Source organism: Gorilla gorilla, chromosome 6 (assembly GCF_029281585.2).
Source record: "Gorilla gorilla gorilla isolate KB3781 chromosome 6, NHGRI_mGorGor1-v2.1_pri, whole genome shotgun sequence".
In the NCBI taxonomy this organism is placed as follows: domain Eukaryota; kingdom Metazoa; phylum Chordata; class Mammalia; order Primates; family Hominidae; genus Gorilla; species Gorilla gorilla.
Window position 1 is genome coordinate 8428572 of NC_073230.2, and position 11510 is coordinate 8440081.

The 11510-nt window shown below is 51.8% G+C and overlaps 1 protein-coding gene across 1 annotated transcript; it reads right to left on the reverse strand.

Moving 5' to 3' along the window:
- Nucleotides 1–499: 499 nt before the first annotated feature.
- Nucleotides 500–11289, reverse strand: COX19 (cytochrome c oxidase assembly factor COX19). Its single transcript, XM_004045002.5, has 3 exons — nt 11143–11289; nt 9110–9221; nt 500–5383 (listed from the first exon to the last, which is right to left on the reverse strand). The coding sequence occupies exons 1-3, from the start codon at nt 11222–11224 to the stop codon at nt 5305–5307; spliced, it is 273 nt and encodes a 90-aa protein (XP_004045050.1). The 5' UTR covers nt 11225–11289; the 3' UTR covers nt 500–5304.
- Between the last annotated feature and the right edge of the window lie 221 nt (nt 11290–11510).

An 11510-nucleotide genomic window follows, 5' to 3' on the forward strand; every position in this document is an offset into this window, starting at 1 on the left:
ACCCGACCCTGGGGGGCTCTGGGCCTCCAGGTCAGACCTCCCCTCCTGGGAAGCCACACCGGGCCAGGCCTGCGACCACGCTACCTCCGGTTTACCTCATGCCCAAGGGGAACGCCTGGAAAACACTCTGGAAATTGTCTTTGGGAGCCTTTTAATAATGTGGCCGGCTTATCATGACAAGCGTCTATGAGAAATAAAATGCATTCTGCACATGACAGATGATGAACTACCCGAAATATCTTGTGAGAAGCTCTGGCAGGAACAGCAGGGTGTCTGGATTCTTAAGCACAACACATTCAGCAGCCAGACCCAGAAACTCAAAGGCAGCGCTGGGAAGCCACTGCGCGTTTGTAAGGAGTCAGGTTGTCCACACAATGGCGCTATTTTGGGATTCCGGCTTCTCTGCCTGTGACCTGCTGAAACCATTCATGCCGGCATCATGCCTATTGGAAACTCTTTGAAGTTATTTCGAAACGAGAATCGACTCAATCTATTCCACTACAGTTTCACACAAAGCATTTTTTTCATTTCAAAATAATTTCAGACTTCCAAAAAGTTCCAAAAATAGGACAGTGTGTATACCCAGTTCCCCAAATAACATCTTACATAACACTGGGCCAGCGCTGCCAGTCACTTCGCAGAAGGCCCCTCGGTTTGGGTCTGTGTCTGTTGTCTCCTTGGGATTACATTCAGGCCATGCAGTTGGGCAAGAGAACCAGAGGTGATACCGTGCCCTCAGGGACACCCCCAGGTCGGTGCGGCCTGTGCAGCTCGCTCCCGGCAGTGGCTGCTGGGTTAAGGGGGCCTCTGCCGTTCTGCTGTGACGTGACTGCTGTCTCCGCGGAGGTCACTGTGCATCTCAAGGGGAGGTTTCTCAAGACAGCAGACACCGGCTTCACAGCACACGTCACCACTCACTTCATGGCAACTGAGGGTTTTTTTTGAGACGGTTCTGTCGCCCAGGCTGGAGTGTGGTGGCACAATCCCGGCTCACTGCAACCTCCGCCTCCTGGTTTAGGCAATTCTCCCACCTCGGCCTCCCGAATAGCTGGGATTACAAACACGCGCCACCAGCCCCGGCTAATTTTTGTATTTTTAGTAGAGACAGGGTTTCTCCCTGTTGGCCAGGCTGGTCTTGAACTCCTGGTCTCAAGTGATCTGCCTGCCTCGGCCTCCCAAAGTGTTGGGATTACAGGCGTGAGCCACCGGCGCCCGGCCCGCTGAGGGTTGTAATCTGCACCTGTCACCAGTGTGGTTTCTGCAACAGCGATTTCCTGTTCCCAAAATTTCTTCTAAATTAGAATTAATAAGACAGACCTGGCCCTCCCCCGACTGACATGTTTACCCAATTACTTATGTTGTATAGACTACTGGATATCAATTTATTCTGTGGGCTACAGCCCATTACAATAATTTTTTTTTTCTTTTTTTTTTTTTTTGGTGAGACAGGGTCCGGCTCTGTTGCCCAGGCTGGAGAGCAGTGGTACAATCACAGCTCACTGCAGACTTAACCTCTGGCTCAAGTGATCCTCCTGCCTCAGCTTCCTGAGTATCTGGGACTACAGGCGGGTGACACCACGCACGGCTGATTTTTCTTGTTTTGTAGAGACAGGGTTTCACCCATGTTGCCCAGGCTAGTGTTGAACTCCTGGCCTCAAGCAATCCTCCCACCTCGGCCTCCTAAAGTGCTGGGATTGCAGGCGTGAGCCGCCACGCCCAGCCTGTTTATTTTCACACTCACACTGCCCCAGGTTGGCCGTGTGCTCCTTCCCATCCCCCCGTGTTATTTCAACGTCTCCTCATCCCAGCAATTCTTCACTCTCTAGCTCATCTGATACCTTCTCTGGCCTGGCCCTGGTTCCTTCTGGTTACAGAATGGTATCAGGGCCAAGACCCTGAGTGCACGGGTCACTGCGTCCAGGCCCTCAGGGCAGAGCTGGGAAGCATTTGTGCACAGCCCCTCACAACAGTCCCCCTTACACACGGTTTCAGTTACCCATGGTCAGCCACAGTCCAAAAATACTAAGTGGAAAATTCCAGAAATAAACCATTCATGAGTTTTTGATTCTGTGCTGTTCTGAGCAGCCGTCCTGCCGGGATGTCAACCCTCCCTCCGTCCAGCGTTTCGGGCCGTCCACGCCACCCTGCCTGCCAGGCACTCAGCAGCCATCTCGGTGATCAGACCAGCCATCGCGGTGATGTGGCGCTTGGGTCCAAGAAGCTTTTATTTTACTTAAGAATGGCCCCAGAACACGACAGTGGTGATGCTGGCGACTCAGACACACCAGAGAAGCTGCCAAGCGCTTCCTTTAAGGGAAAAGGTGGAAACTCCTGACCTATAAGAAAAACAGCCAGATGCCGAGGTTGCTAAGATCTCCAGTAAGAACATAGTGCCCATCTGTGACATTTTGAAGAGGGAAGCACAAAGTTCTGTCAGTTTTGCTGTCACACCTCAGACTTGATCACAGGTACGTACAGGAAAAAACACCGCCTGGACAGGATTCGGGACTATCCGCGGCTTCAGGCACCTGCTGGGGTCTCGGAGCACACCCTGGCCAGGTGAGGGCAATCACTCCATTTCTCTATCCAGTTACCTTTGTATGTTAGAAAAGCAGGAGCTCGATACACCTGGCTCTCATCATCCACGATGTATTTCTAGTTTTTTCCATCTCAGAATACAGCTTCAGAATCGTCCACGCAAAAAACAAATTTACTACTTAGAGTACAGTATCTTTCCTCTTTCCCACCTTTGGTCAACGGTCTTCCCCACACTCCTGATGGGTCAGAGTGCGGTGCGAGCGGAGAGGCAGGCCCGACCCGGGCCCGGGCACTCCCGACGGCCGGTCAGAGTGCGGTGGGAAGAGGCCCCGGCCCGGGCCCGGGAGCTCCGTCGGCATGGTCTGTTGTGCTCCCCTCACATCCTGGTTCGTTTACTTTTTGAGCATGTGAATCCCTCTGCCATGACAGCCAGAACTCCACCCCCAGGGGTGCTGGGAGGGGCTCGCGGCCGGCTATGCCCATCAGCTCCAGCTCCTCCATCTGGATTTCTCGTTTGTAGTTTCCTGTGTCCCTGCCTGTCTCCACTTCACAGTAAGCTCACGCCATATAGCCGCACTGCGTTGGTGAGCTCACGGCAGGTGGCCACACCGCATCAGCGCCGACTCCACGGTGGCTGCGTCACGGCTCACGTGCACTGTGAGGACACTGGGGTCGCTATAAACAGTGCTGGGGCAACCCTGTGCCTACACAAAATATTCTAATAAGAAACAAGACTTTCCATAAACTAGCGGTGATATGTGAATACGTCTGCAGCACTCAGAAGCCTGGCAGAGAGCAGACACGGGACAGTGACAGCTGCAGCCGAATCAGGTGGTAGAACCCATGGGTGCAGGGACACAGGGTTGGGCGGGCCCAGCCGCAATAGGTACTCAGTTCTGTGAGGAGGGGAGGGACAGGTTTAACCACGAAAGGGCCACCACTGCAGGACAGAAACAGAGGGCCTTTGCTGCAGAGAACTGGAGATGGGCTGAGAAGCCTCAGCCACCCACAGGCAGAGGGACGAGGTCGGCCAGGTTGGTGGCCCCACCTGCCAGGGCTTGGAGACAGCCACTGCCAGGGTCGCCAGAGAGGACGTGACCTGGATCTCCCCACCCCGTCTCCTGCCACCGTCCTCCACTGACCAGACAGGAGCCAGCCCCTTTCCGACAGTGCCTGGGAAGGAGACAGGTCTGGCTGAGGCCCCACATGTGCAGGCACCTGCGTTCCATCCACAGGTTTGGGCCCCGGCTGGCCTGACGCACTGGGTGGACATGGGCCGGGTTTCCGTGACCCACAGGCAACTTTGGCACAGACGGGCTGAGAACTCCGCTCGGGGCCCCTGCCAGGCTGTGCTGCGAACACGTGCCGGGGTCTCGGGCGGAGCTGGCTGGCACAGAAGACAGCTGGTGTGAGCCTAACTGCAAATGGACTCAGGTTCTTTTTCTGTTAAAATACGGGAGTTACTGAAATTAAATACCCAACTTTATAAATACGGTCTGATACAAACCAGAAAATGACCCTTTGATTATGAAGCTACTTGGTGTTCAGGCAAAACCAGAAAGAATCAAGAAGTCCATCCATTCTAGCCAGAAGGTTCTCACTTCCTACTTTGTGTTCCATCCATCCTAGCCAGAAGGTTCTCACTTCCTACTTTGTGTTCCATCCATCCTAGCCAGAAGGTTCTCACTTCCTACTTTGTGTTCCATCCATCCTAGCCAGAAGGTTCTCACTTCCTACTTTGTGTTCCATCCATCCTAGCCAGAAGGTTCTCACTTCCTACTTTGTGTTCCATCCATCCTAGCCAGAAGGTTCTCACTTCCTACTTTGTGTTCCATCCATCCTAGCCAGAAGGCTCTCATTTCCTACTTTGTGTTCCCATCCATCCTAGCCAGAAGGCTCTCACTTCCTACTTTGTGTTCCATCCATCCTAGCCAGAAGGTTCTCACTTCCTACTTTGTGTTCCATCCATCCTAGCCAGAAGGTTCTCACTTCCTACTTTGTGTTCCATCCATCCTAGCCAGAAGGTTCTCACTTCCTACTTTGTGTTCCATCCATCCTAGCCAGAAGGTTCTCACTTCCTACTTTGTGTTCCATCCATCCTAGCCAGAAGGCTCTCACTTCCTACTTTGTGTTCCATCCATCCTAGCCAGAAGGTTCTCACTTCCTACTTTGTGTTCCATCCATCCTAGCCAGAAGGTTCTCACTTCCTACTTTGTGTTCCATCCATCCTAGCCAGAAGGTTCTCACTTCCTACTTTGTGTTCCATCCATCCTAGCCAGAAGGTTCTCACTTCCTACTTTGTGTTCCACTTTTTTTTTTTTTTTAAAGGAAATGAACTGGCATATACGAATACAAACACGAAAACATCCTGCTAGGGAATGGTAATTTTCTGATATGTGTTCAGAAGGGACTGAAATTTATGCATTTACCTCTTTGAACTCAGAAAGTTATCAGAGGACTGCAACATAAAACCGCCCCATACAAGAGGGCCCCGGCCTCGAAGACAAGGGTCTTGCCCCACGCTCGCCTCCCTCCCAGCTTTGCCGGGAATGCCGTCCCACTCAGGGGTTCAATGCAGAAACACCCTCCTAAGGGAAAACAGGACGCCACTCCCTACCCAGGAGACGCCCCCACAGGGCTGGAGCTTCTATTTGAAGCCCATTTCTAAGGACACCACACGCAGGCCTTCGCCGACCTAAGAGGCAGGATGATGCCCTCCGTCCCGAGAGACCACTGAACACGGCCCAGGGGTCTTCTCATCAAAATTCATTTTTTTGCCTCTGATTTTCCACTAGTCAAGTCTCCAAATCCCAGTTTCTCCAATGGTTCTTGTAGCATCAATTTTCTAAAAGAAAAAGAGAAAGCTGTCAGGGCGGAAGGTGCAGAGAGGACAAGAGGGGCCCTTGCAGGTCCCGGCTTCTCAGTGCACACCGGGGGTCCTGCCACCTCCATCTACGTCCTGGGAGAGTGGCCCCTCGGCCTCGGCCCCCGTGGCTGGTGCCTTCCCCACTGTGCAGAGTCAACAGGATAATGAGGACATGACCACCTAGAGATGTCCCAGGGCCTAAGGCCTGGGGCCTCTTGGGATGCCCAAGAGGGGCAGCTGCACCCGCTGCCCCCAGCGCACAACACTTCCCCACATCCTGCTAAAACATGTATCTGGACAACAGCTTCACGCTGACCTCTCAGACTTGCCTTGATTGGCAGGATAATGACCCCAAAAGGTGTTCACGCCCTAATCCTTGGAACCTGTGCCCGCCACCGTCCACGGCACCCTGGCAGAGGAGACCTCAGGCTGCCATCCACCCAGATGGAACTGAGACTCAGGTCGACAGTTATCTGATCTTTTTTTTTTTTTTAAGAGACAGGGTCTCACTTTGTCTCCCAGGCTGGGATGCAGTGGTGTGATCAGCGGTTCAAGTTCACTGCAGCCTTGAACTCCTGGGCTCAAGTGATCCTCCCGCCTCGGCCTCCTGGGTAGCTGAGACTGCAGGTGTATGCCACCATGCATGGCTGATTTTTTTTTTTTCTCCCAGAAACAGTCTCGCTCTATTGCCCAGGCTGGAGTGCAGTGGTGCAATCTCGGCTCACTGCAGCCTCCGCCTCCCAGGTCCAAGTGATTCTTGTGCCTCAGCCTCCTGAGTAGCTGGGACTACAGGTGCACATCACCACGCCCGGCTAATTCTTGTAGTTTTAGTAGAGACGGGGTCTAACCATATGGGTCAGGCTGGTCTCAAACTCCTGACCTCATGTGATCACCCGCCTTGGTCTCCAAAAGTGCTGGGATTACATGCATGAGCCACACTGCCCGGCCAGCTAATTTTTTTTTTTTTTTTTTTTTTTTTGAGACGGAGTCCTACTCTGTTGCCTAGGCTGGAGTGCAGTGGCATGATCTCGGCTGACTACAACCTCCACCTCCCGGGTTCAGGCAATTCTCCCTGCCTCAGCCTCCCAAGTAGCTGGGATTACAGGCGCCTGCCACCATGCCTGGCTAATTTTTATATTTTTAGTAGAGATGGGGTCTCACCATGCTGGCCTTGAACTCCTGACCTCAACTGATCTGCCCACCTCAGCCTCCCAAAGTGTTGGAATTACGGGCGTGAGCAACTGCACCCAGCCAGCTAATTTTTTAAGAAATTTTTTGTAGATACAGGGTTTCACTATGTTGCCCAGGCTGGTCTTGAACTCCTGAGCTCAAGTGATCTCCTGCTTGGCCTCCCAAAGTGCTGGGGCTACAGATGTGAGCCACCACTTCTTGCCAAAATAATTCCCAGCTGTTTATCGCAGTGCAGCCATCTTAGAGGCGTGAAATTCACGACTTGGCATGACTCTTTATGGGCCCCACACTCTTCAGGACAATAGTTACTATCATGTGAACTCACACATGGTGACATGCCCCCTGATCCTGCTGTGTGCTTTACAGGGATGGCCTCCTTTACCCTCCCCACAACCCAGCCAGGAGGCCCAGCCATCATCCCCTGAGGCCCCCACACTCTCTGTGCTGCTGGCAGCGGGTGAGGCTGCTCCACCAGGGTGTCTGTGTGACACCCAGTGCCTAAAACTAATCCCCAGGACAGGACGCGAACTTCTAAATCACCGCAGAGGCTTGAGATCTCAGACCACGGTGGTCATCTGAAACACACCTATATTTTCACATCAGGCTAACATGGTCCAAGTCCTCAAGAGACAACTTTAAAAACTCCATTGTGGTCCATTTTCTAAAACAGACACACACAGAGGTGGGAGTAAAGTAACGTCTAGGATTTTAGCACAGAAGGAAAAAGGAAGAAAAGAAATGGCTAAAAACAGGTTGGGTGCTGGTTATGGGAGGTAGACTATCCTCAACTTCTGTATGTTTGATGATTTTCGTGAACAAATAACCAATCAAAATTCTACGGTCAAAATAACTGACCTTATAGAAAGAGCAGAATTTTTAAAAAGAAAAAAAAAACAACAACAAAAACAAAAAACAACAAAAGCCTGTGCGTAGTGGCTCACGCCTGTAATCCCAGCACTTTGCGAGGCCGAGGTGGGTGGACCATGAGGTCAGGAGATCGAGACCATCCCGGCTAACACGGTGAAACCCCGTCTCTACTAAAAATACAAAAAATTAGCCGGGCATGGTGGCAGGCGCCTGTAGTCCCAGCTACTTGGGAGGCTGAGGTGGGAGAATGGCGTGAACCCGGGAGGCGGAGCTTGCAGTGAGCTGAGATCATGCCACTGCGCTCCAGCCTGGGCGACAGAGTGAGACTCCGTCTCAAAAAAATAATAAAAATAAAAATAAAAAAACAATGAAATCAGAACACATGCCCCGAACATTTGCCTAAACATTGCCTGGCCAATCTGTGAGAGCACCTGAGGCACTGGCCCTGGCTCCCTTCCTCCTAGCTGTCCTCAGGAGTCTCAAGTGGAAGCTGAGCATGAGGCAGGAGGCCTGCTCACACCCTCACATGAACACAGCCCAATTCACACCATCTCTAAAGCTTGGCAGCGCCATGGAGAAATTCTCAGTTCCAGTTTTCTAAAGATGCATTAATTTAAGACTAATTTAAACACGTGGCTCCAGCCAGCGTGCTACTTAAACAATCAGAGATGGTAAGAGACAGATTCAGTGTGGCCCTTGGACAAATGTGAGCCCTGGAAGAGCCTAAGCGACAGCCCCAAAGGCAGAACGTGGCCTCACTGAAGTCCACACCGCTGAGAAGGCCCATCATCCTCATGGCCCCAAATGTCCACACGAATAACCCCGAACACACCTGTGTGGCCGGAAAGGCACAAGGGATTTTTGCCTTGAGGGAAATGTCTGAGTATGTTATGGGAAAATGAAAAGAGCTCAAAGTGGATGGGTGAATTGTCAACCTGTCTTCACCAGACACACAGCTGTCTGAAGACCGAAATGCTTAGTGAGCTAATCATGGCCTCGAAAAGCAAAAATAAAAGCTCCCACCACCATCATATAATTATATGCTACATGCTTTTTTTGCATAAGGGATTAGAATAGCTCTTATTTTAAGTAAAAGCTGTGGGGATCATAGCTACGAACGCATTTGTTTTGTTTAAAAGTGAGCGTTGGTGAGTTCTGGTTACGACAGGAAGAATCATTCATCTTTCATCATTTCTTAAATAGTCTATTGTCCTCCCTGTCACATTCCCAACAACTCAAAGTGGAGCAAAACAACCCAGTGCATATTTTTAACATCTGAGAATGCGAAAGAAAGAAACTGTGTACCCACGACCTTCAGTCTTTTGACTCAGTTAGCATTTTTATGATGCACGATTTGGAAACCTTAATGACAGGTCGGTAGCAACCAAATGTGGAAAGAAAATGCTCTCAGGAATGCAATCATGTATAACGCTATCACTCAAGAAGAGGTTCCCAAGATTGTGAAACAGCTTTTGGTACAATTTGATCTGATAAGCCTCCATTTCGAGGGCAAACAATTCTACAGTCCTGAAAAACACAAGCTGAATCCCAGGCCTGAAAAAGACACACTGTAATGGCCTTTCAGGAAAAAAAAAGTTTTAATTGGAGTAGTGGGAGGTGGAAGTCATAACGCTTAGCTGTACTCACCTCTCCATCCTGCATTCTAAATATTCTTTTGATTCATTTCTGCACAAAGCATTTTCAAAATTGTTGTTATGAAGACACTTCATGAATTTCTCTTTAAAGCTTTTACATTCACCTAGAACGAGAAAGAAAACAGCATGTTCTTTTCAGAGTGAAATGTGATGCAACCACACAACAGCCTTAAGAGCTGCGCTGCTTTTCCTTTCAAAACTTGTTTCCTCAGGCCGGGCGCAGTGGTTCACACTTGTAATCCCAACACTCTGAGAGGATCACCTGACCCCAGGAGTTTGAGACCAGCCTGGGCAACACAGTGAGACCCCCATCTCTACCAAAAAAAACCTTAAAAGTTAGCTAGGTGTGGCACACATCTGTGGTTCCAGCTACTCAGGAGGCTGAGGCAGGAAGATCGCTTGAGCAAAGGAGTTCGAGGCTGCAGTGAGCTTGATCACACCACTGCACTCCAGCCTGGGCAACAGATCAAGACCTTGTCTCCTAAAAATAATCCAGGCTGGGCGCGGTGGCTCACGCCTGTAATCCTAGCACTTTGGGAGGCAGAGATGGCCGGATCACCTGAGGTCAGGAGTTCAAGACCAGCTTGGCCAACTTGGTGAAACCCCATCTCTATTAAAAATACAAAAATTAGCCGGGCATGGTGGCGGGTGTCTGTAGTCCCAGCTACTCGGGAGGCTGAGGCAGGAGAATTGCTTGAACCCAGGAAGCAGAGGTTGCAGCGAGTCGAGATCACACCACTGCACTCCAGCCTGGGTGACACAGTGAGAGTCCATTTCAAAAATAAATAAATAAATAAATAAATAATCCAGCCTGGGCAACATGGGGAAACCCCATCTCTAAAAAAAAAAAAAAAAAAAAAAAATTAGCTGGGTGTGGCGCTGCACGCCTATAGTCCCAGCTACTCTAGAGGATGAGACGGGAGACTCCCCTGAGCCCAGAAAGGAAGGAGGCCGAGGCTTCAGTGAGCTATGATTGCACCACTGCACTCCAGCCTAAGCAACAGAGTGAGACCGTGTCTCAAAACAAAAACAATCAAACCCAAACTTGTTTCCTTCATAAACATGCTGAAAACAACAATGGAAAAAACCCACAACGAGGTAAAGTCAGCCCAGTACAAGGTTAAGGTGCAATCTAGGTGATGGTCACAGGAGAGTTCAGGGTAAAAATTCTTTCATTTTTGCTATTTGAAAATGTCACAATAAAATGTTGGGAAAGAAACAGTAATTCACAGATCGTTTTTTTTTTTTTTTTTTTTTTTTGAGAAGTTGTCTCACTCTGTCGCCCAAGCTGCAGTGCAGTGGGCCGATCTCGGCTCACTGCAACCTCCGTATCCCGGTTCAAACGATTCTCCTGCCTCAGCCTCCCGAGTAGCTGGGACTACAGGCGAGCCACATCACACCCGACTAATTTTTGTATTTTTAGTAGAGACGGGGTTTCCCCATGTTGGGCAGGCTGGTCTCGAACTCCTGATCTTAAATGATCCGCCCACCTCGGCCTCCCAAAGGGCTGGGATCACAGGCGTGAGCCACCGCGCCCGGCCCACAGATCCTTTCTCGAAGCCTTCATGTCCACGGAGGCAATTTAACGACTAACCCCACACTGGAATACGGCCAGAAGCAGTGGGAGATCAGCAGCACTTTTGAGCTTTGCAGCAGACATCGCTAGGCACCGTCTAAGCCTCGGCTGCAGCTGCGGGCTTCGTGGCCGCCGAATGCCCCGCTCTGCAAACCCGGGACACAGACAGCCCGCCGGGTGAGTCAGGGCGGAGCCGGAGACCCGGAAGCCTGACGCAGGGAGTCGGTGTCACTGCCCTCGTCACGGGGGCCACGGTCCTGCCAGCTCCCACCTGCAGGGTCCATGCCGCAGCAGTGACCCAGGGCTGGGTGGGGCGGGGGGCGGGGCCGCCGTGCCTCAGTTTCCCCGCCTGCACCGTGCTAGATGCCGACACCCCATAGGGCTCCGCGCTGGGCCGCGACCCAGACCCCCCATCCCAGACCCCTGCCCGCCGACCTTCCGCCGCTCACCTAAGTGATCCAGCGGGAAGCTGCCCTTGTCCGGGGGCCGCGGCTGGAAGCTCTTGGTCCCGAAATTCATGGCGGTCGACATGTTGGCGACTCCGGAGTCTGCGAGCGCCCTGCGAGCGTACGCAGGGCGGCCAGCGGAGCGCCGAGCAGGCAACCCGGGAGCGCCGAGCACGTCGAGCAGGCCCCGTCCCCGCCCCTTGCCCAGGCCCGGCCCCACCCCCTCGGAGTCAGCAAGCTCCTGAGCGCCGGTGGGCGCTGCCCGGGCTTTCCCGTCCCCTGGGACCCTCACAGCAGTCGGTAGCAGAATCAGCTTTTGGAATGGGTGAGAAACCGAGGCCCAGAAAGGTTCAGCGAATTGCCCGAGGACA